The following is a 23601-nucleotide window of genomic DNA, read 5'->3' as shown; positions in this document are numbered from 1 at the left end:
AATAGACACTGGTCGCTGGGATAGTGATAGTTACCTCTACAGAAGTAAATCAATTTGGAATAGAGAAGACCTGGAACATATGCTGCTATTCCTCTCTCTCTCATACCCACATCAGACATTACTAATTGATCACAACACTCTTTAATTTGGACCTGAATTCAGCCTCAGGATTCTTGTTGACACAGTATTAGCAGATGAACCCAACACTGAAGGTGAAACCCATTTGCTTTTTTTGTCATAGACTATACACCTTGGTATATATGTGTGCTTCTTTCTAAATACAAATGTGTGCATATATGTGAAACATACACACAGACAGTGAATAGAAAAAAAGACTGATGGTTATTTAGTAATTGATCATTAATTGTGTTATTGGTGGTAGTATGGATGATTTCTTTTTGACTATCAGATACAATTTTCTACAATACATATAAGTTGCTTTTATAATAAGCAATTTGTTTGATCAGCTTTTGGTTTCTGATTCCAAAGGAAACAGACAAGATGAGAAGAGATGTGGAGAAGAAAAAAAGAAATACAGAGGAAGGAAGTTAGGGAGCAGTGACCAGAGTCACAAAGACCTAAAAGTTTAGAAGCAGAATGGCCTGAGGCCCTTTGAAGAAACTTAGGGTCACTGTTCATAGTGGGTGGTCCTAGAGATTAATGGAAATTGGTACTGGGAAACACCGTGAACGCACCTGCTGCAACTGAGGTACCTCTCCAGACCTCTCCAGACTAGAATTTTGAGTATTTTTTTCTAACATTTGTTTGTGTTGACACATAACAGAGGCAGGATTAAAATACAGAAAGAGGATCTTCCAGCCAGAATAAGCAAATGTTGGAAACAAAATCTGTACTTTCTTAGTAAGTTTTCTGTTTTGGTAGTACAATTATTTTTGTGTTTTCAGTTTCTTAGTAAAGTTTATTTTGAAGAAACAAAACACAAGCAAACAAAATTTAAAACTTATTGGTCTAGTTGGTGTTAAGGGATTTGATTTCTTATGTAAATTCTAATTGAATGACAGAAAATCTTTCTGAGCTCATAATTTGGTTTCTGAGAATTAAAGAGAAGCCTAGGCAGTAAAGAAAACATTTCTAGAAGAAATAAAATGAACTGAAATATAGAAAAAATGATGCAAAGTGAGGAGGGACAATGTAAATGTAGAAGAAATACTTTTTAGAACTATTTTCCTAAGTATAGTTCAATGCTTTACAATATAAGGATAATTTTAAGCATTTAGTTTAATAATTTAAGGCTGCCTAAAATAATTTTTAGAGTTTGGAAGATAAATAAATATAGAAATATGACATTCATATGCATTAATCCATAATTGATGATGTTTTTTCCCTAGCAGTTTGGGAATAATTTGGTGAATCTGGCTTTATCTGTCCAATAGTTGTGAATTGACTTGTTTAGCTGAATATGAAGTTGCGTGTCCAATATGTTTTGTTATCAGAACCACAGGTTAGAAACTACTTATTCATATGAGGGAATAAAGATAGCAGAATTAATGGGTCAACAGCAATATGATAAAGTTAACATGTCTTTGGTAATCTTACAATACATTCTGTTACTCTCCTGGAAGTCTTCGTTGTCTTTGTCAACTTTCTCTGGTTTGGAGCAGTAGGTTTTAATGTTGTCATCTAGGTACCAGCTGAAATTTTCATCCACCACAGAAAACATCACTACAAATTCTTGGTCAATATTTTTTTCTTTTTCTTTATCCAGAGAATCTGAAGTAAAAGTTGCTATTTTAGTATAACTTAATCTTTAGCATGTAGTTTTTAAAGCTCTTAAATTTTACTCTTTTTAAATAGATATATATATATTTATTGATTTCAGAGAAGAAGGGAGAAGGAGAGAGAGATAGAAACATCAATGATGAGAGAGAATTATTGATTGGGCCGCCTCCCACATGCCCCTCACGGGGCATGGAGCCACTACATAGGCATGTGGGGAATTGAACTCAACCTCCTGGTTCATAGGTTAATGCTCAACCATTGACCCATGCTGGCTGGGCTTTAGCAATGTATTTTAACATGTAATTTATAGTTTAACATTTTTAAAATAATCTATTTTCCTACTAATCCACAAATCTGGACTAGTCACTCCTGTTTTACATAATTGGAAACACTTAGGAAGTTTAATATTTAGTGTTCTGGGCTTGGCAGGCACTCATATATCTGGATGTTCATTAACCACATAACTATTAAATGCTCTTTGGCTAATGTCAATTCAAAGTTGTATATATCTACACTTATAAAAGACAAACATGCAAATTGACCATACCTTTGCTATGCCTTAAGCCACTCCCACCAGCTAATCAGAGCAACTATATGCAAATTAACCCAACCAAGATGGCAGCTGGCAGCCATGGAGCTGGAGCAAGCAGGAGGCTTGGTTGCCCCAATGATGGAGGAAGCCAAGCTTCCCGCCTGCTGTGGTGACCCTGAGCCCCACTCACAGAAACAAAATTTCAATTATAGAAGGTAAATAAACCCCAGATATCTGCTTTCAGCCAGCCATGGCCACGGAGCTGGAGTGAGCAGGAGACGTGTGTTGCCCCTGGCAATGGAGGAAGCCAAGCTTCCCTCCTGCCTGCCCTGGCCGGCTCTGAGCTCCTCTCAAGGCTACAAAGTTTCAATTATAGAAGGTAAATAAATCCCAGAAGAAAAAAAAGAAAGAAAAAAAGGAGAGGCTGGGAGCTTCCGTCGCCGGGGCGGCTTGGCCAGCCTGAAAAGGTCCCTCAGCCCCTCACGCAGACTGGCCAGGCACCCCAGTGGGGACCCCCCACCTGAAAGGGAGTGTGGCCAGCCTGAAAACAGCCATCAGTCCCTCACCCAGGCTGGCCAAACATCCATGGGGTGAGGGTCCCCACTGCGGGGGGGCTTGACCAGTCTGCAAACACCCATCAGCCCCTCACCCAGGCTGGCCAGGCACCCCAGTGGGGACCCACACCCTGAAGGGGGTGTGACCAGCTGAAAACAGCCATCAGCCCCTCACCCAGGCGGGCCAGGCACCCCAGTGGGGACCTCCACCCTGATGAGGGACACCCTTCAGGGCAAACCAGCCAGCCCCCACCCATGCACCAGGCCTCTATCCTATATAATAAAAGGTAATATGCAAATTGACCCTAACAGCAGAACAACTGGGAATGACTGGTCACTATGACACACACTGACCACCAGGGGCCAGTGGTCAATGCAGGAGCTGCCTTCTGGTGGTCAGTGTTCTCCCACAGGGGGAGCTCTGCTCAGCCACAAGCCAGGCTGATGGCTGCCAGTACAGTGGTGGTGGTGGGAGCCTCTCCCACCTCCTCAGCAGTGCTAAGGATGTCCGACTGCAGCTTAGGCCCAATCCCCTGGGTAGCGGGCCTAAGCCAGCAGGTGGACATCCCCCGAGGGGTCCCAGACTACGAGAGGGCACAGGCCGGTCTGAGGGACCCGCCCTGAGTGCACAAATTTTTGTGCACAGGGCCTCTAGTATTTTCATAATAGATATGTGGTTCATATAGCCACAAGCTGAGACAAGTCTTTAAAGGTAACTAATGATTGTTCAAGTAAGAATTATATTTCAAGCTGTTGATTTATGTTGTCTTTTTCATGATATTATAAATAGATACTATGCCCAGCCGGCATGGCTCAGTGGTTGAATTTCAACCTATGAATCAGGAGGTCATGGTTCGATTCCCAGTCAGGGCACAAGCCCAGGTTGTGGGCTTGATCCCCAGTGTGGGGCGTGCAGGAGGCTGCCAATAAATGATTCCCTCTCATCATTGATGTTTCTATTTCTCTCTCCCTCTCCCTTCCTTTCTGAAATAAATTTAAAAAATGTAAAAAAAGATAGAAATAGAGACTATTATATTATACTAGTGGCCCGGTGCACGAAGACTCATGCATGGAGGTTGAGGGAGTGGGGTTGGTCCTTCAGCCCAACCTGCACCCTCTCCAATCTGGGAGCCCTCCTGGGAGCCCTTTCCAATCCGGGAGTTTCTGTCTGTCTTTGCAATCATATGAACAAATTGTCTGAGACCCCCAACCCAGTTTGGTTTGTTGCTTACTGAATAATAGAGGCATTTTTTTTTTTTTTTTTTTGCTTCATTGGTGGAGATTTCTTGGAAGTTTTAGGATATCTTCCCTTTAATTTTTCCTAGACACTCTGATTTTACTTATGTTTCTCATCTTTGCTTTCCTTCCATCCCCCACTGCAACAGTAACTTGCTCCAGGCTCACTTTGCTCTAGAGCAGGGGTGGGCAAACTTTTTGACTCGAGGGCCAGAATGGGTTCTTAAACTGGACCGGAGGGCCGGAACAAAAGCATGGATGGAGTGTTTGTGTGAACTAATATAAATTCAAAGTAAACATCATTACATAAAAGGGTATGGTCTTTTTTTTTTTTTTTTAGTTTTATTCATTTCAAACAGGCCGGATCAGGCCCGCGGGCCATGGGCAAACTATGGCCCGCGAGCCGGATCCGGCCCATTTGAAATGAATAAAACTAAAAAAAAAAAAAAAAGACCATACCCTTTTATGTAATGATGTTTACTTTGAATTTATATTAGTTCACACAAACACTCCATCCATGCTTTTGTTCCGGCCCTCCGGTCCAGTTTAAGAACCCATTCTGGCCCTCGAGTCAAAAAGTTTGCCCACCCCTGGTCTAGGAGATCCATCTGCCACCAGAACTACAATTCCCAGCATTCCTGGTGCTCCCTACACTCTGGGATTCCACTTCCAGTCCTAAGGCTGCCATCAGAACTACTATTCCCAGAATTCCTGGTGCTCCCTGCTCTGGGAGCGACCGAGGGAGCCACGGCCTCCCAAGGGAGTGACCGAGGGAGCCATGTCCCCCCAAGCTGCTGGCTCTCCCGCTTCTCCTCTCCGCCCAGTGCCTGTGTATGCAAATTAACCCACCATCTTTCTTGGGTTAATTTGCATATTCACCCTGATTGGCTGGTGAGTGTAGTGAAGGGCTGGCCAATTTACATGTTTCTCTTTTATTATATAGGATTTACCAACACAAAACAGATAATCACAGATCTATCACCGTGGAGAGCCACTAAGGGAATCACATTGGGTGAAGTCACATATGTCTTCAACACCATTATGAAATTAGATATACCAAACGTGTTCCCAAGGAGAGCAACTTTCTGTAGCTTAGCAATATATTTGAATGCCCATTCCATTTACCACTTCTTATCCTTCTCCTGCCCTGCTCTTCCCTCCTTTTCTAGATTTACTGCCTCTCTACTTTACCTATTCAGTCACAACTTGACTTTTACTTAAAAAACAAACCACCTCCCTATCACTTGTTTTGGGGTTATACATTCTGAGTAAAAGTGAGACAGTGTACCTTTTTTGCAGAGTATTAAAGGTCCAATGAGTCCTGAGGCAATATCTCTTGGGGCATCAATGTGGGAGTGATAGATTCTGGTTACACAATTGCCGTCTTCTTCAGCAGGACTTTGTTCTTGGGTAGCATGAAGCCTGTATGTGTACTGCTCACCGGGGTGCACTTTGTCATCTGCTTTGTGGAAATCTGTGGTGTTATCAGGGTAGATGGCTCCTAGGAAGCAACATGCAATGAAATTGCAACTTGAATGTGTTTGAACTTGAATGAGAGAATAGATATTTACAAATTTATTCAACAAATATTTATTCAACATCTTGCATACTAGTATGTCCTCTTGGGGATGCAGTGATGTCCTATTTGATCATAGAGGAATGAGAGTCTCGAGTGTCTTGAAGCTTCACAGAAAATTTTACCATTTTTCATACTTGACTGAGTCTTCAGAGAGCTGTAATGGATATGTCAGGAGCATAGTGACAGTTTATAATTTAAAGAACCACTCTTGTTCTAGAGTCATGGTAGGGAAGTATGAACAAAATAGCTATGCTCTCTTATAATTTGGAACTTTTTATACGATACCAGATTTTTGCCTGTGAAGTAACCATGGGATTTACAAAAGGGTTTTACTTTAAATTTTGTAAATTTCTGAACACATGCACGTTGAGAGAATAATATGATGAACCTCCATGCACCCATCAACCCAGCTTTAACAATGATGAACTCAAAGCCAGTCTTGTTTCATCTATATCCCACCCACTCTTATGTCCATCACCATCTATTTATTTTAAAGCAAGTCCTGGACATCATATCATTTCATTAATAAATACTCAAGTATGTGTCTCTAAAACATAAGAACTCTTTTTTTTAACATAGCCACAATACAATTATAATACCTTAAAAATGATGAATAAAACTGTAAAAAAGAAATGATAGTATTCAGCTTCTATGCTATGAATATAATTGTTGGGTTCAGAAAAAGAAACAAAAATATGTGGTTAAAACATTCACCTTCTAAAACAAGACTAAGAAAAATACTATTAATTAAAAAATCTAATTTTATCTTAATTTTCTGACTTGATTCTTATAATTTCAATGAACTGTATAATGGCCTCAGCATTTTTGCTTATGATCATAGATGATATTTATTGAGATATTACTATTGAGAGACATTAGCTTGAAATGCAGGGAAACAGGGCAGGGGTCCAGTGGGAAACAAAGGCAGGTAGAACATAGGCAGGGGTAGACACGGCAGTTTGAGCAAGCCTAATCACAGAAACCAACCATGCTGAAATAATAGAATGTTTTTGGACACAGAGTGGGAGGCATGGGAAACCAAGGGAGGGCCTGCGCTAAGGTGTACTGACACATAGAAATAGGGAAAGTTCAGGTCCATTGCTGGGCAAGAACAACAAGGAAATCAATCAGGTTGTGACACAGGTAGACATAGAGCAGGCTTGTAGCAAATATATACCCCTGGACTACAAGGCCTCATGGGAAGCCCATTATTGGGCCCTCCTCCCCATGTGGGGAGGCTGAATCTGCTTGTAATAAATTTTCCACACTTTTGCTTAAATCTATTGGTCCATGGAGCTCATTCTTTGGCGTTGTGAGACATGACCCTGAGGAAAACTCTCAGCTCACCGTTCCAGTTATCACTATGTACTAATCATTGCCCCTATTTTATACATGAGGAAACTGAAGCACAAAGAATTTAAACAACTTGCACAAAGCCAGTAAAAGACAAGGTTGCCCTCGAACCTTGGTCTATCAGTTTTGAAGCCCTTGCTTTTTTCATCATCATTATCATCATCAAGTACTAAGGATGAGATGGCAGTCACCAAACCTAAGGCTTGCAAGTCCTATATTTAAAGGACCTTTTGGTTAATTGTGTCTCAGATGTGACTCTGGGGCCATGCATCCAAGTGCACTATTTGGCTGACCTGTGAGAGTACCCATGCTGCTTTAGCTGCCACAGTTTATCCAAAGTTAGGGTGGGAAGTGACAATGGCCACAGTGGGTTTACTGTCTTCAAAGATAAGACATTCCCTGTCTTGAGTCCTGTTTCTTCCTTCTGGACTTTTGCCTTTTCTAGACCTTCATGCACACTACTTATTTTTCTTATTCTGACTATTTGGCTGGAAAGAAATTGGACACTAGGAGGGATGTCCCAACTCTGACTGCCTCTCACTATGTGTCCACCCAGTAATCCCATCACATTCACACTTTACACAATCACACCTAAGAGAAACATGACATTATTATGATGAGCCAAAATAGTCAATAAAATAGTTTGGAGCAAAGTAACATAGTTACAGGTCTTATCTAAAAGTAGAGTTCATAGTCTTAGAAATTAAAAAGTGTTCCTACAGAAAAGTGAGATGAAATTCCAGATAGAGTATGAGCTGAACTTACCCTCATGTTCTTTATAGTAAATTATCCCATGCGAATGAAAAGTGTAGGGCCTAGAGGCAAAGTTTTTTAAGTGTACATAAACAGTATCTCCAGTTTCTGCTTTGATAATAGGGCCTAAAAATCCCAGCCATGCAGGTTTTTCTATCGCTGTCGTAAAGGTTCCATCTGTGTACTGCAGATAAAGGGCCTTCTTGTATACGCTTCCAATTCTATCCGTGCCATTCTGAAGATAGATGTTTGAATGTTCCCTGCAAAGGGAAAGAAGACACTCACTCTATCAGAAGCCATACTTTCTGGGAGTAACATTATAATTAAGAGGCATTACTGACTTTTCACATTAAATGTCTGCCTATTGTTGGAGGGGTGCCTCCAGAAAATGAAGAGGAGAGCTGGCACTTAGCCTTGTTACTTTCATTATGTGAAGTGTCCCAGGTATGTGGCCAAGAACAACCTGTAAAGGTGCCGTAAAAATATGATGCAGTGTACCAGTGTTTCCTGCAAGATTTTTATACTAAAACACAGAGGTATTATGGAATAGAATGTAAATTAAAGTGAAATATTAAGATAAAGTAGTTAAGACATTTCTCACTTATGGTATGCCTTTCACCTACTGGAAAAATTTGAATGTATGAGCAATCAATTTGGATATTTGTATATATGTATATTGTTTCCTAAATAAAGTAAAATTAATGATAAATTAATTCTATCATTTTTTTATTTCTTTTAGCAGCACTTAATCAAGTTTGGAATGATGTGCTCAATGTGTTTAGGTTTTTAAATTACCTTTGGCAAAAATAAATGAATAGGACTATATCAAACTAAAAACCTGCACAGCAAAAATAACAAAAACAAACAAAACAACAACAACAACCCCACCTGACAACAAAACAAAGAGGCAGCCAACTAGATGGGAGATGATATTTGCAAACAGTGGCTCTAACAAAGGTTTAATCTCCAAAATATATAAAGGACTCATAAAACTCAACCCCAAAGAAACAACCCAATAAAATAATTGGGCAGAGGACCTGAACAGACACCTCTTCCAAGAAGTCTTACGAACAGCCAATAGATGGTCAATGTCACTAGCAATTATGGAAATGCAAAACAAAACTATAATGAGATACCACCTCCCACCTGTAAGGGTGGACATTATCAACAAGACAAGTAATAACAAGTGTTGAGGTTGTGGAGAAATGGGAATGTAGACTGGTATAACCACTATGGAAAGCAGTCTGGTGATTCCTCAAAAAATTAAGAATAGAACTAGCATATGACCCAGCAATCCACTCCTGGGTATATACCCAAAAAACTCAAAAACACGTATTCGCAAAGTTATATGCACCCCTATGTTCATTGCAGCATTATTCACCATGGCCAAAACATGGAAACAACAAAAGTGTCTTGCGATAGAGTACTGGATAAAGAATATGCCAAATATACACAATGGAATACTACTCAGCCATAAGAAAAGATGAAATACTGCTATTTGCAACAACATGGATGGACCATGAGAACATTATGCTTAAGTGAAATAAGTCAGTCAGAAAAAGCTAAGAACCATATGATTTCACTCATATGTGGGATATAAAATTAAAACTCTGGACATGAACAGCAGTGTGGGGTAGGGGAGAAGAGGGTCCTAATATATGGTGATGGGAAATTTGACTTGGGTGGTGGACACACACTGCAATATACAGAACTTGTAACATAAAAACCCACACCTAAAACCTGCATGATCATGTTAACCAATGTCAACCCAATAAATTTAATTAAAAGAATAAAAAACTACCCTTGTGTGTTTTTTTAATCCCTTGCTACCGAGAATTCTTGAACATTGAATGTTTGTATTCTGATTAGTAGCTGATTAACAGTTGCTTAAAACTTTCCTAAAAATATAAGCAAAGTAAATAGTAGTCAAGAAAAACAAAACAAAACAAGCAACAATAGCAGCAGCAACAACAACAAAAACACAAGAGAGGAAAAGAAAGAAAGTGAGTTTGGTATTCAAACTTTGGAACTGATAGCTCGGTGGGAGCTGTGGGCACTGCAATCTCATGATTTGGGAGGACCCACTTCAAACTGGACTTTGGCAAGTCCATCCACAACCAAGCAACCTAAGTCTCCTCCAGGAGAATAAAAACTGCTCACACTCAGGCTGATGATCTGGGGTTTGTGTTTGTGGGGTGTTTGTGGGGTGTGTGTGTGTATATTGAATACTTTTCTCTCAGGGACCTTTGATGCCTAACCATTTTCCACTCAACCCTGTGAGGTCCAAATAATCTGAGTGAGGATAAACATCCTCTTGTTTTTTCAGCTGTGAGCTCATCAGAAAGAGTGAGAGAGATTTTTCCTTCCCTTCTTCAAGACAAGAACACAGCTTGTCTGGGAGCTCTGTACTTTCATTGCTGCAGAGTTTAAAGACCTAGCTTTTAAAAATCTAGGGCTCTAGCCTGAATTTTCTTAAGTTTAATGTGTATAGGAATCTATGGTGGGACTTGATAAAAATGCAAGTTCCTGAGCCCCAAGCCCATTGATTCTGATTCTGATTCTGTGCATCTGGGTGGGGCTCAGGCATCTGCATTTACCAAGACCCCCTACCCCCACTCCATGTATTCTGATGCTGCTCTGGGCTCATTTTTAGTAGCTTGAGTTGAGTGGGGGAGGCTTGCAGTGAAGGTAAAGCTCTTAGCTGCCCAGTTGCAGCGGCAGTGGAATTCCTTAAGATCATGAGACAGAAAGGTGGCAGTGGAATTCTTTAAGATCGTGAGACAGAAAGGTACACACTACTTATTTTTCTTATTCTGACTATTTGGCTGGAAAGAAATCAGACACTGGGAAGGATGTCCCAACTCTCATTGCCTCTCATTATGTGTCCACCCAGTAATCCCATCACATTCACACTTTACACAATCACACCCAAGAGAAACATGACATTATTATGATGATGGTCTGTTTCCAGACCATATTGGGTAGTGGCCAGGCCTCTGCTGGTGTGGTGCATGGGGGCAGCAGATTAAGGCTGGAGCCAGGGAGCATGGCTGCTTGGCAGTGGTAGTGTGGCTAAGTTCAGGCAGCAGGAGCAAGTGTTAATAGCAGAGCCATCTTGTTCTGTGTTGACCCGCGGCTTCAACAATGAGCATATTGTAATTGTTACCATATACCAAACACCCCAATTTTCCTGGATTATATAAAACCCAGGATTCTCAAGTTGTTCGCTTAAAAATGAATGAGATGGGGTCTCCTTCCCCCATCTTGGTGAGAAGAGGGTCAAGCAGAGTGTTAGAAAAATAAAGAAGTGGCATCTTTAGTATCCAGTAGGGGGTGGCAAATCCATGTTTATGCCTTCATTTCTCCCATTTGATTACATTTTCAAGTTGTTTGTGTGTTTCCATTTTGTTAGAACAAAACAGAAAAAAAACACAACACAATTCAGCAAGGCTCAAAAAAACTTCAAGGACATCAAAGTGCATGGGAAAACAGTAGTACAGGGGTGTGGATTTCCCCCAAAATGCAGCATTGCTAACAAAGGGATGGTCTTAATAAATAGATGTTTTAGCAAAATTTGGAAGCACTGAAGACCACTGAGATAAAAGCAGGTTTATCCAGCCCATGCTGCTGACAGGAGCCCAGCGAGAGTACAGTTCATTCAGGTGCACAGTTGCAGTTGCAAAGCTCACAGAACAGAGATGCAAGTCCTCTCTGGTCCCATCAGAGGACCTGGACCACTACGGTTCACAGGGTCCATCCAAACCCCAGGATAAATTTTCTCCTATTGCTAGGAGTTCAGTCCTGATAATACATAGATGTATTCTAATCTGTGTCCTACTATGCCCTGTTCATACACATCTTACACAAGGCCAAAGTTTAAACATAGCTCTCGAATTCTTAAGACTTTATTTAAATCCGTGTGTGTTTATATTTTCTGAAGGTAACTCTAAAGTACTTAATTACATCCTGTTTCAATAGCGTGGGCTTTGATAAAATGCTTTTATTGCATTGAAATTCTCCTATATTAATCATTTCCTGAAAAATAGGAGGCTCATTGCCTAAGTTTTGGGATTTTTTTTGTATACAATGATTTTGGGGGGATGTAGGGAGGGGTGAACATTACTTTTCAAATAGTTATTCTGAAGTTATAATATATTCAAGGTTTTTAAATTTGGACTTCTTTTACACACATAGCAATATGTAAAATATGTCTCAAATCTCATCTTGTGTGGTGGGACAAAATTAAGTCAACCAAACTGAGAAATGTTCTAAACCATGTGATACTTTGGGGGAGGTGTATTTGCTTATGTACTGTCTCTGCATGAACATCAAAGTGTCATTAGGGAATGTCTATTTAATTACAACAGCACAGCTTGTGGACTGGAAGCTTGCAGGAAGTTTGCCAGTCAGATGCTCCATCAAGAGAATTTATTATAGTTGTTCTTTGAACCAAAAAAATAATTCACATTAATTGTAGTTCTTCCTGTTGACAATTGTAACCTGTTCTCTTCTATTCATTAGAATAGTGATGTCCCTCTCTCAGTATTCATATCCTTCCTTTTTCATCCCGCAGTTTCAATAATTCTCTAATTTCTGGTAGGGTCAGAGCCAGAAGGGAGTTTTTAATGGTAGGGGCATTCAATAAATTTTATACTTCCTTAGGAAGATCATAAATTCATGATATACTCAAGTGGTCTCGGTTTCTGTTTATACATTACTAGGGGCCCAGTGCACGAATTCATGCACCTTAAAAGGAACTGTGGGCCGAGAGGCTGCAGTAGGCACAGAGGTGGGTCCTGGCCCATCCTCCATGCCCCCACCCGACCCCTCCTATGCTGGCCCTGGTCCCCTGTCTGCCTGCAGCCCTGCTCCCACTGCCACTGCTCCCATGTGCTGACAGTGCTGGCCCCACTTGCACCTGCTGATGGTGCAGAGCAATTGGGGCCAGCGCCAGCAAGAGGGTGTGAGCAGGGGGAGGTGGAGAAGCCCTGAGGGGAGATCAGGCTGGCAGCTGCCACTTGCACCTGCTGATGGCACTGAGTGATTGGGACCAGCACTGGGCACTGGCAGTGGGTGCCAGCTGCGGGTGTGAGTGGGGCTGGCACTGGCAGCAGGTGTAAGAGCCCGGTGAGACAGCAGCGTGCAGGAGCAAAGAATTTTCAGTAACCACCAGAATCTCGCTCTGATGACAGCTACCAGCACCCTGCCTTGGTCTGGAGCCCCCACTCACCTGCTCCATCATCCTGCCATGGCCAATGTCCGCCAAATTCCACACATGCCCCCTGGTGGTCAGCACATGTCATAGCGACCAGTTGTTTGGTTGTTTGGTTGTTCCACCCTTTGGTCTATTTGCATATTAGCCTTTTATGATATAGGACTACTGAAATGTAGGTAATATGTGTGAAAAGTTTCTGGATTCTTGGCTTCATTAATTGAGACAAAGTATATGAGTTTTCCATTGGTGCTAACAAATTATCACATAGCAGCTTAAAGCAACATTCATTTATTAGTTATAGTTCTTAGGGCTGATGTCTGGTATGGCATGCTGGATTCTCTGCTCAGGTTATACAAGGCACTGGCTGGGCTGAGTGCTTATCTGGCCAGTGGGAAAAACCCACTCCCAGGCTCATCCTTGTTGTTGGCAGAATTCAGTTCCTTATGTTTGTAGGATTGAAATCCTTGTTTCCTTGCTGGCTGTCAGCTGAGCACCTCTCTCAGGTCCTTAAGGCGACTGTATTCCTCCTCAGGTGACCCTTCAGTTTTTTGAATCCTCAGACTTCTTTGACTCTCTCTGACTTCCTCTTCTTCCCCCTGGGAGCTCTCTGCTTTAGATTAGGCCACTCAGATCATCTCCCTATTTAAAGTCAGCTGTGCCATTGAATGGAATGATCTTTCATGATTTTGTGGAGACTGAGGGGCCATTTAAGAACTTCTGCCTATTACACATAGGAATCCCAAGGAAAACAGTTAAAAATTAATTAACTGATAGGCAAAGACTGAACCTGGGTGTACATAGCACACGCAAGCGGATGATAGGTCCTAACTAGCCTGGCTTCATTAGCACAACATGAAAATAGCAACTGTGATGATAAATCTCAGAGCTTGAAATGTAAATGTTATAGCTGCTCAATTAGCTCCTTCACACAGGACATCCTGTATGAAGTGTTTGTATCTCACTAGCTATTGCTTGCTATTTTTTTTATTAACCTGGGAGTATGAATTACATTTTTACAACACAGCCTATAACTGACTTTTCCAGATTATTTTAGCTAATAATTGTATCTCTTTGATCATATAAAAATTTAAGATCATTTTTGAAGGGGTAAAGTGAATTCCTTCAGTTTGCTTAAACAGTAGATACTGAAAAAAATTCAATTTTTTTTCTGATAATAATAGTAAATATTAACATTTATTGACTACTTTTGGTATTCTGGTCACTCAACATCATAACTATACTACTTATTATTATACCACAATATGAAATGTTTTCAGTTCATTCTCTATTTCTTTGGCCAGAATTTGAGTTGCTATTTCTTCTTGGTCTTTGGTTCTGCTTATCATGATATCTTCACTATGCTATTTCTTTTTTTAAAAAATTTTTTTATTTTATTGGTTTCAGAGAGGAAGGGAGAGGGAGAGATGGAAACATCAATGATGAGAATCATTGATCGGCTGGGGATCAAGCTGGCAACCCTGGCATGTGCCCTGACCAGGATTCAAACCCTGACCTCCTGGTTCATTGGTCAACACTCAACCACTGAGCCAAGCCGGCCGGGCATCGCTATGCTATTTCTGGTTTATTTCTCAAACCTACGCTAGGCTGGAAAACTAAGTAACAGAGTTTGTAAGAATTGTATGTTAAGAAAGAGATGCCAAGCCTGAGCGAGAGCCTGCAATGTCCAGGGAAAAGGGTTTTGCAATGGCTGTTCTTGTGCTAAAGAATTTTTCACTTACTTCTAGCTTTCTATATATCACCAGGAAAAAAGATAACCTGGAGATAACAGGAGTATTATTATTTGTTGGCATTATATAGACAATAAACACAACAAATATTTAATTAATCCTTTTCATAGGCCCAGCACACACTGTTATGCTTACTAATTGTTTTGTATGTGTATTGTTTTGTAAAATATAAATAATTTAGGAGCAGAAAAATGTATTTTATAGAATCTTCATTTATTAATTTGTTAAAGTGACAGGTAAGTCACTCACCTTATGAAATGACAGTACTAAATATAAAAAATTACTTTCCATCTCATTCCATTAGAAATAAATATTATTGGTATTAATACAAGAGAGGTAAACCATTTTCCTAGTAAAAAAATCCAGCCCTAACCGGTTTGACTCAGTGGATAGAGCGTCGGCCTGCGGACTGAAGGGTCCCAGGTTCGATTCTGGTCAAGGGCATGTACCTTGGTTGCAGGCACATCCCTAGTAGGGGAGTGTGCAGGAGGCAGCTGATTGATGTTTCTCTCTCATCGATGTTTCTAACTCTCTATCCCTCTCCCTTTCTCTCTGTCAAATATCAATAAAATATATTTTTTAAAAATCCATATATTTCGTTATTTTAATATCTGCTTATATTTTCAGTTTCACTAACCCTATAACTGACTTTTTATATTTCATTCTATAGTTTGTTTTATTCCATAGTGTGCAACAGTCCACATTAGGAGCAAGTGAAAATTTTTACAACACAGCCTATAATTTCTTCTAGCTTCCTATATATCTTTTATTCTTTTACTTTTATTTATTCACAAATATTTATTTAGTGTCTCCTTTGTTCTAGGTACTACTGACCAAGCAGTAAATGTAGCAGATAGATTTGCTTTCATCACATTTCCTCTTCATTGTCCCAAATCTTCAAGGTCAACATCAACTCAAACTTCATTCTTTGCCTGACACCCATCTTGCATTCTTTCAACCTTGTTTCTCAGCCTATTTATCTCCACTCCTTTCTAGTCTTCACACACCAATTATATCTGGTGATATCCCACCACCCTTTGCTGACTGGGTTGGTTTTATGGTCTGAATATTTATGTCCTTCTCAAAATTCAGATGTTGAAATCTTATCCTTTAACATGATGGTATCAGGAGTGGCACCTTTGGGAAGTGGTTAGGTCATAAGAATGGAGCCCTCATGAATGGATAATCCTATCTAATAAAGAGGGAATATGCTAATCAACCCTCATGCTGTCGAAAAGATGGTGGCACCCACAGCCAATAAGGAGGGAATATGCTAATTGACTGCCCTGCCCTCAAGGTGGCAGGCACACAGCCGCTCTGCATGCCTGCTTCCAGAGACCTCCAGTCCCCTCAACCCCCCAGCTGCTCAAGGCCAGCCCGAGGCTTGCGCTGCTGGCAGTGGCAGCAGCAGAGGTGTGATGGGGGGTCACCTCCTGCCCCTAAGGGCTCCCAGACTGTGAGAGAGGGCAGGCCGGGCTGAGGGACCCCCACTCCAGTGCATGAATTTTCATGCACCGGGCCTCTTAGTACCCTATAAAAGAAGCTCCAGAGAGATTCTGAGCCTCTTTCACCATGTGAGAACACAGTGAAAAGGCTATGACCCAGGAAGAGACCTCTCACTAGAACATGACCACGCTGATGCCTTGATCTTGGACTTCCCAGACTCCAAAATTGTGAGAAATACATTTCTGTTGTTCATAAGCTACCCCGTCGGGTACCTTTTGTATAGCACCCTTAACCAAGTCAGCTGGATATGCTGGTCATCAGAGATGAAGAAGAAAGCAAAAAGTTGCTAGCTAAGCTCATTCATACAAAGAGTTTAGCATAATATGAGCAAATTTGCTAAAGCTCTAGTCAAGATTTACTATTCAGATCTCTTTAAAAAAAAAACTGCAGGCAGAGTAAACAGTGCCATCTAAAGTTTGCATGACCCTAGGCTGTGTTGAAGCCACAGGAGATTATCAAACTAATGTTGCATAACTTCCCAGCACAGGCAGGATAAAAACAAAGAAATTATTTGCCCACTAACCCTCATCCCCATGAAAACATTCAAATTCTGTGTCTCTTCTATTCTCTAACTCTGGAATTAGAGACTTCTTTATTGAAGCATGCTTGGGGAAATGTCTTGAGCTTAGTTTATGCCCAATAAAACTGGTTGATTTTTAATCATGAACTAGAGGACTGGTGCACAAAATTTGTGCACTTGTGGGGGTCCCTCAGCCTGGCCTGTGCCCTCTCGCAGTTTGGGAGCACTGGGGAGCGGGCCTAAGCCGGCAGTCAGACATCCTTAGCACTGCTGCGGAGGCAGGAGAGGCTCCCACCACCACTGCTGTGCTCACCAGCTGTGAGCCCAGCTCAGGGCTTCTGGCTGAATGGCACTCTTTCTGTGGGAGCACACTGACCACAAGTGGGCAGCTCCTGCATTGAGCGTCTGCCCCCTAGTGGTCAGTGTGCGTCATAGTAACTGGTTATTCCACCATTTGGTTGATTTGCATATTAGCCTTTTATTATATAGGTTTGGGAGGGACTGACAGAGGTCAGAGGGGAGGGGGTTGGACATAGACAAAAGTGTGGTGATAGCCAGAGGTGGGGGGGGGGGCTGGGTGGAGGAGGGCAAAGGGGCAGAAATGGGAGACATCTATAATAGTATCAACAATAGAATAAAAACAACAATGATATACCACTATGCTACACACCTATTAGGAAAAAAAAAAAGATACATTATGAACTATGTACTTACTACTTTGATAAAATTAAAAAATTTGCCGAAACCGGTTTGGCTCAGTGGATAGAGCGTCGGCCTGCGGACTGAAGGGTCCCAGGTTCGATTCCGGTCAAGGGCATGTACCTGGGTTGCGGGCACATCCCCAGTGGGAGATGTGCAGGAGGCAGCTGATCGATGTTTCTCTCTCATCGATGTTTCTAACTCTCTGTCTCTCTCCCTCTCTCTCTGTAAAAAATCAATAAAATATATTTAAAAAAACAAACAAACAAAAAAAAAATTAAAAAATTTAAAAAGAAAGGATTTTGTCCAGAAAGTAGTGTTGTTGAAATGTTTATTTTTTTTATTTTTTATTTTTATGGTAAAGCTAAGGAAGCTTCAGAGCCCCTGTGAGGGCTGGATTTGTTCTGGGGGAGACAGCAAGCAAGTTGCAACCGGCAGCATTTTGGATAACCTGCCTGAAATGATTTAAAAGAGAAAGGGACAGATACCACAAGCCTACAGTTATTTATAATTTATTTTCTTATTCTAAATAAAGTCATTTTTGAACCTTATTAAAAACTACAGGCCTGGTGCACAAAAATTTGTGCACACGAGGGGGAGGGGATCCCTCAGCCTGGCCTGTGCCCTCTTGCAGTCTGAGAACCTGAGACCCCTTAGGGGATGACCACCTGCTGGCTTAGGCCTGCTCCCTGGGGGATTGGGCCTAAGATGGCAGTCAGACATCCCTCTGGCAGCCCAGCAGCCCTCAGGGGATGTCCACTTGCCAGCGGGGAGCAGGCCTAAGCTGCAGTCGGACATCCTTAGCGCTGCTGAGGAGGCAGGAGAGGCTCCTACCACCACCGCTGTACTGGCAGCCATCAGCCTGGCTTGTGGCTGAGCAGAGCTCCCTCATGTGGGAACGCACTGACCACCAGGGGGCAGCTCCTGCATTGAGCGTCTGCCCCCTGGTGGTCAGTGTGTGTCATAGTGACCAGTCATTCCCAGTCTTTCTGCTGTTAGCGTCAGTTTGCATATTACCCTTTTACTATATAGGCTAGAGGCCTCGTGCATGGGTGGGGCTGGCTGGTTTGCCCTGAAGGGTGTCCCGGATCAGGGTGTGGGTCCCGCTTGGGTGCCTGGCCAGCCTGGATGAGGGGCCGAGGGCTGTTTTCAGCTGGTCACACCCCCTTCAGGGTGGGGGTCCCCATTGGGGTTCCTGGCCAGTCTGGGTGAGGGGCTGAGAGGCGTTTTCAGGCTGGCTGGCGACTAAAGCTCCCAGCCTCTCCTTTTTTTCTTTTTAATTCTGGGATTTATTTACCTTATATAATTGAAACTTTGTTGCCATCACTGGAGTTGAGAGCTGGTTGTTGCTCACTCCAGCTCTGAGGCCATGGTCTGCTGAAAGCAGGTATCGGGGGTTTGTTTAGCTTCTATAATTGAAACTTTTTTGCTTTCGGAGCTCAGAACTGGGCCGCGGCAGGCAGGGAACCTTGGCTTCCTCCATCACTGGAGCAAGCAAGCCTCCTGTTCGCTTCAGCTGTGTGGCTGCCGGCCGCCATCTTTGTTGGTAGTTAATTTGCATATCACCTCATTAGCCAATGGGAAGCATAGCGAAGGTACGGTCAATTACCCTTTTTGTCTTTTATTATATAGGAAATCCACCCCTGCCTAAAATTAGTCCTTCAGGTTCAGTAAACTTTAGGCCTCACAAAACCTGTGTTAGTCACTAAGGGTTGGGGTCCCCAAAGGAGCTCGGATTCATTCATTATATTTATTTGCTCCTTTTAATTCTTGTTCTAGATCTAGAGGGAGAGTGAGGACAGTTTTTTACTCAGTAATTTTTATAGTAAGAATTGTATTGGAACCTGCTCCTTCTTTCACTGTTTACGGGTTTACCTTACCGGGAACTCACAGAGCCTTAAGCCCTTTGATTGAACATAGGGACAGAGCTGTATTGTGTTTCTATAGTACAGGCACAAAGTTAATACAACTTTTACAAATATTGTTGAAGAAACTGATAAATTTCAGTGCCATGAGGCATTACTTTTCCTTCTGCTCCACCTCTTTATTGAGACTTTTGTGCAGAGCATAAGGCTGGAGGGATGAGCAGGTAGAGGTGAGTCAAGTTGCCTTTTCCAAACCCTAGATCCCATACTTTGATTTTACATAGTAGATGCATTTCTGAATGACATTTTGAATTGGGTATATTATATTTTGCTAATATCAACTCCCTTTACTCATTGAGATTATTTTAAGTGATATTTAAACGTTTTGTACTATGAGGTGCAAAGTATTTTGCTTATTTCAAGAATGTTTGTGCATTCTTTCTGTAGTAAAGTGAATTATCAACGTGGTAAGTCTATTTGGGGGGTCTGCTTAAAATGGGGCACACCAGTACTAAATTCGGCTTGAACAATGACTAATGCGCACAGCACGTGTGGAGTTAGATGGCTGTTGGACATAACCATTTCTTTGGTCCCTTCGCTCCCACAGCACCTGCTTCAACCAGAGGTGGTGTCTTGACCCTCCATGACCTCTTTGTCATGGAGACCGCGGGCGTCTCCCGCCTGAGGCCTCGGCAGTCAGCTGGGCGCAGACCTTCCCTAGAGGGTGGCAACCCTGCCCGTGCGTCAGGGGCGGAGGCCCCTTGGCAGAGGCGGGGCCGGGAGGCACACGGGGAGGGAGAGCTTTTGGACCCGCCGGCTGAACCTAGCGGACTCGCAGCAGCAGCTTCCCTCCTCCCCTCCCCTCCTCCTGGGCCGGCGGCCGTGTGGCTGAGGGGAGCGGCAGCCGCTGGCGAGGCCGGGTGCGGTGCGGGCTCCTGAGGGCGGGGAGTCTGAGGCGCGGTCCGGGCCAGGCGGGCAGCACTTCTTCCCAGGGTTTCGGAGGGTATTGGGGCCGGGACGCCCCCAGACTTTGCGCTGGGGGCCTGGAGAGGAGGGACGCTGCCCCGCCCCCACCGCTGGGTGGGACATTGCGGGGGAGGGGCAGTGGGTCCCTGGCCCCACCCTCCCTCCCAGGGGCGGGTAACGGGCTCAGGCGCTGCAGAGGCTGCTGGACCCTCGGGGGCGGGAGGAGCGTCTGGGTGTCTGAGCGGCGGGCAGCGGGGGTCGAGAGTAGGCGAAGAAACTGGCCCCGGCCGTGTAGGTGAGGCGTGCAAAACGGGCCTGCAGAGTTGTGGCCGTTAACAAAGCGCTGGCATCCATGGCCTGGACGCCAGGGTCTGAGAAGCCGGTGGGGTGCGGGAGGCACTCTCCTGCCTCCGCCTGGCGCGGGCGCCGCTGTACTGCCAGCGGGGGGAGGGGAGGGCTTGGCCCAGTGGGCGACTGGTCATCGGTGGTTCCTATCGTCATGCTTTTGGCCTTTTATTATTATAGATAATGGGAAAAGGATGGTGGTTGGGAATATGGAGCAGGAAAGTACCTTTTTTACAAATGTATTTGATTTTTTTATGTGCCTGGTTTCCCCCCCAAATGCATATGATTTACATTATATTTAATCAGGGGAAATAATACTGAATCCATATAAAACAATGGTTTTGGTGAAACCTTGAAAATATGTCATACTCTTAAGAAGAGAAACTACCTCAAAACCAGGTTTAAAAAAATAATTGCAAGATGTTTTAGTTTTATTTACAACTAGAGGCCTGATACATGAAATTCATACATGGGTAGGGCACCTAGGCCTGGTTGGCAATGAAGGCTGATCAGTGGGGCAACTGGTGGGGTGATCCCCCCCACCCCCCCACTGGCACCCGCCTTGGCTGGGCTGGGGCCTGCAGGCTGGGGGCAGCTAGTGCATTGAGCGTCTGCCTCCTGGTGGTCAATGCACATAATAGTGATGGTCTTTCCACCCTCATTCTGCCTTTCAGTTGATTTGCATCTTAGGCTTTTATTATATAGGATGAGTTATTTTTAGGCCAGAAACTATCCTTACTGTATATTACTAAATTAATTATAACAATTAATAGTATCATCTGTGCATTTATTTTTTACTGTGAAAAATTTCAAACATACATAAAATTAATAAGAATAGTATATGCCCATCAACAGGGAACAATTATGAAATTTGACATACTTGGTTAGCTTTTGTTGTTAATCCTCACCCAATGATATTTTTCCATTGATTTCTAGAGAGTGGAAGGGAGTGGGGAAAGACAGAGAGAGAGAGAAACATCAATGTGAGAGAGACACATTGGTTGCCTCCTGCAGGGATTGAGCCTGCAACCAAGGGATGTGCCCTTGACCGGAATTGAACCCTGATCTTTCAGTCCAAGGGCCGACGCTCTATCCACTGAGCCAAAATCGCATTTTTTAAAGATACAATCCTAGCTCAATCTGATGATCATTGAAATAGCATGTGCTTTATTACCATTAAAATACCTTTTAAAATGTATTGAACATTGCCTTTCAATGCAATATTTCAATTTGGTGGCAAATGTTTATTAGCATTATTAAAAGTGAGGACCTTAGTCCTGGCTGGTGAGGCTCAGTTGGTTGCCTAGAGCATCCTCTTGAGCACTGAAGGGTCTTGGGTTCAATTTCCAGTCAGGGAACATACCCAGGTTTCAGGTTCAATTCCCAGGAGGCAACCGATCAATGCTTCTCTCTCACATTGATATTTCTCTCTCTCTCTCTCTCTCTCTCTCTCTCTCTCTCTCTCTCTCTCTCTCTCCCTTCCTCTTTCTCTAGAATCAATAGAAAACATATCCTTGGGTGAGGATTAAAAAAAAAAAAAAAGCAAGGACCTTAGCACAAGTAAACTTCCATTACACAAACTTCAAGGAGAACTATACTCTTGTTTTTGTGTATGGTAACTATTGCTGGAAATAAGAGGGCTTTCAACTGAAACATAAACACAGTTAAGTACATAAGAGTTTTTCACATGATACATGTGCAAAAATATCATAATCAATATTTTTGCACCTGTATCATGTACCAAGCACTATAGTATTGAGAACTTTATAAGCACCCACTCTTCAAACAACCTTTTTAGGTTTTCTTGTTTTCTCCATCTTACAGATTAGGATGCTAAAGCTGAGAGAGATCAGTTAACTGTCCAGTCATCCAACAAATATTAGGCACAGTCGTATTTGTTAAACTTGTATTTTATTTCTATAAATGATGTTTTTAAAGCATGAAAAATTTTATCCTTACCACTGATAATCAATAAATGGTGTATAATAAACATAACATTGTACAGTCATTATTTAAATTCACGAGTGTCTGCATAAACAAACAAGAGGACTGAGTCCTGATGGGAGATGCAATAACAACCTGTGGCGGTTCTAAGAAGCCTGCAGCTCCCAGGACCAAGGGGTGTGAGTAGGGCAGACTCTCAAAACAAACAAAACAAACAAACAACCCCTAGAATTTCAAGGACATTTATTAAGTGTCTTGGGTTTTAAGTCCACATTTTTCAGTTTCTGTATATAACAAATTAAATAAATATTTCATCTTATTGGCTTCATTTTTAAATGGATAATTAGCAATAAAAATAGTGACTTACGTGTCAACGGAAATAAGTTTCTTTTCCCCATTGTCAGAGGCATAATTCCAAGTTGTTTCAATAATTCCAATGTAATAATGCTTTTCTTTTGCCCCGGCTGTGGTACTATGTAAAAAAAGAAAAATACCCAGCAACAAAGTCTTCATTTTTTCTCTCTTGGAGCCCGAAGTAGTGAAGTGAAATCAGGAGCAGTCACTTTTATAAGTAAGGCTTCTCCCTTCATTTGCTTGATTGACACAATTTAATGTTGCGTAAGAGTAAAGTGTTTCGTTAAAGCAAATAACATTTTCCACTTTCGTTCAGTTCTCGTAAACCCAGAAAAAAATTGTTTTCCATTGCCAAGCTTCTCTGATTACACATAAAAAGTCAACAGCTATTGCTGGGGGACTAGAGTGTGCGTAAGTCTGTGCCTCTTCCACTCACTGTGTAAATTCCAGGAGGGCAGAGATCACCTCTAAATGCTACTTTTGTTCCTCCACAAGGCACCACAGTACAATGCCCTGAACACTCTGCACTTTTCATCAACCAGGATGAAAAGTATGCAAAGTGGATCAAAACATGTGCTCTTTACTTTTGAAAAGCCTAACAATGCTTAATGATATGAACTTGCAACTTTATGATATGAAATATGATCTTTATCATGCCAAATTTAAGTAGCCAAAACTAAAAAAATTATTTT

The 23601-nt window shown here is 42.2% G+C and overlaps 1 protein-coding gene across 2 annotated transcripts in view; it reads right to left on the bottom strand.

Annotated features, from left to right (window-relative positions):
* Positions 1-23362, bottom strand: part of LOC308516482 (ceruloplasmin) — an 87566-nt gene extending 64204 nt beyond the window's left edge. For both annotated transcript variants that reach the window (XM_081087447.1, XM_081087446.1), the window contains exons 1-4: positions 22923-23362; positions 7760-8007; positions 5351-5563; positions 1558-1731 (exon numbers count right to left, since the gene is read on the bottom strand). In XM_081087447.1, the coding sequence (XP_080943573.1) occupies positions 1558-1731; positions 5351-5563; positions 7760-8007; positions 22923-23068 (781 nt within the window). In that variant the 5' untranslated portion in view covers positions 23069-23362. The remainder of the gene's footprint in view (positions 1-1557; positions 1732-5350; positions 5564-7759; positions 8008-22922) is intronic.
* Positions 23363-23601: the final 239 nt, after the last annotated feature.

The sequence above is a fragment of the Myotis nattereri genome, assembly GCF_964212035.1.
Source record: "Myotis nattereri genome assembly, chromosome: 3".
Classification (NCBI taxonomy): domain Eukaryota; kingdom Metazoa; phylum Chordata; class Mammalia; order Chiroptera; family Vespertilionidae; genus Myotis; species Myotis nattereri.
The sequence above is the reverse complement of the archived record's forward strand: the minus strand, read 5'-3'. Positions and strand labels throughout refer to the sequence as shown.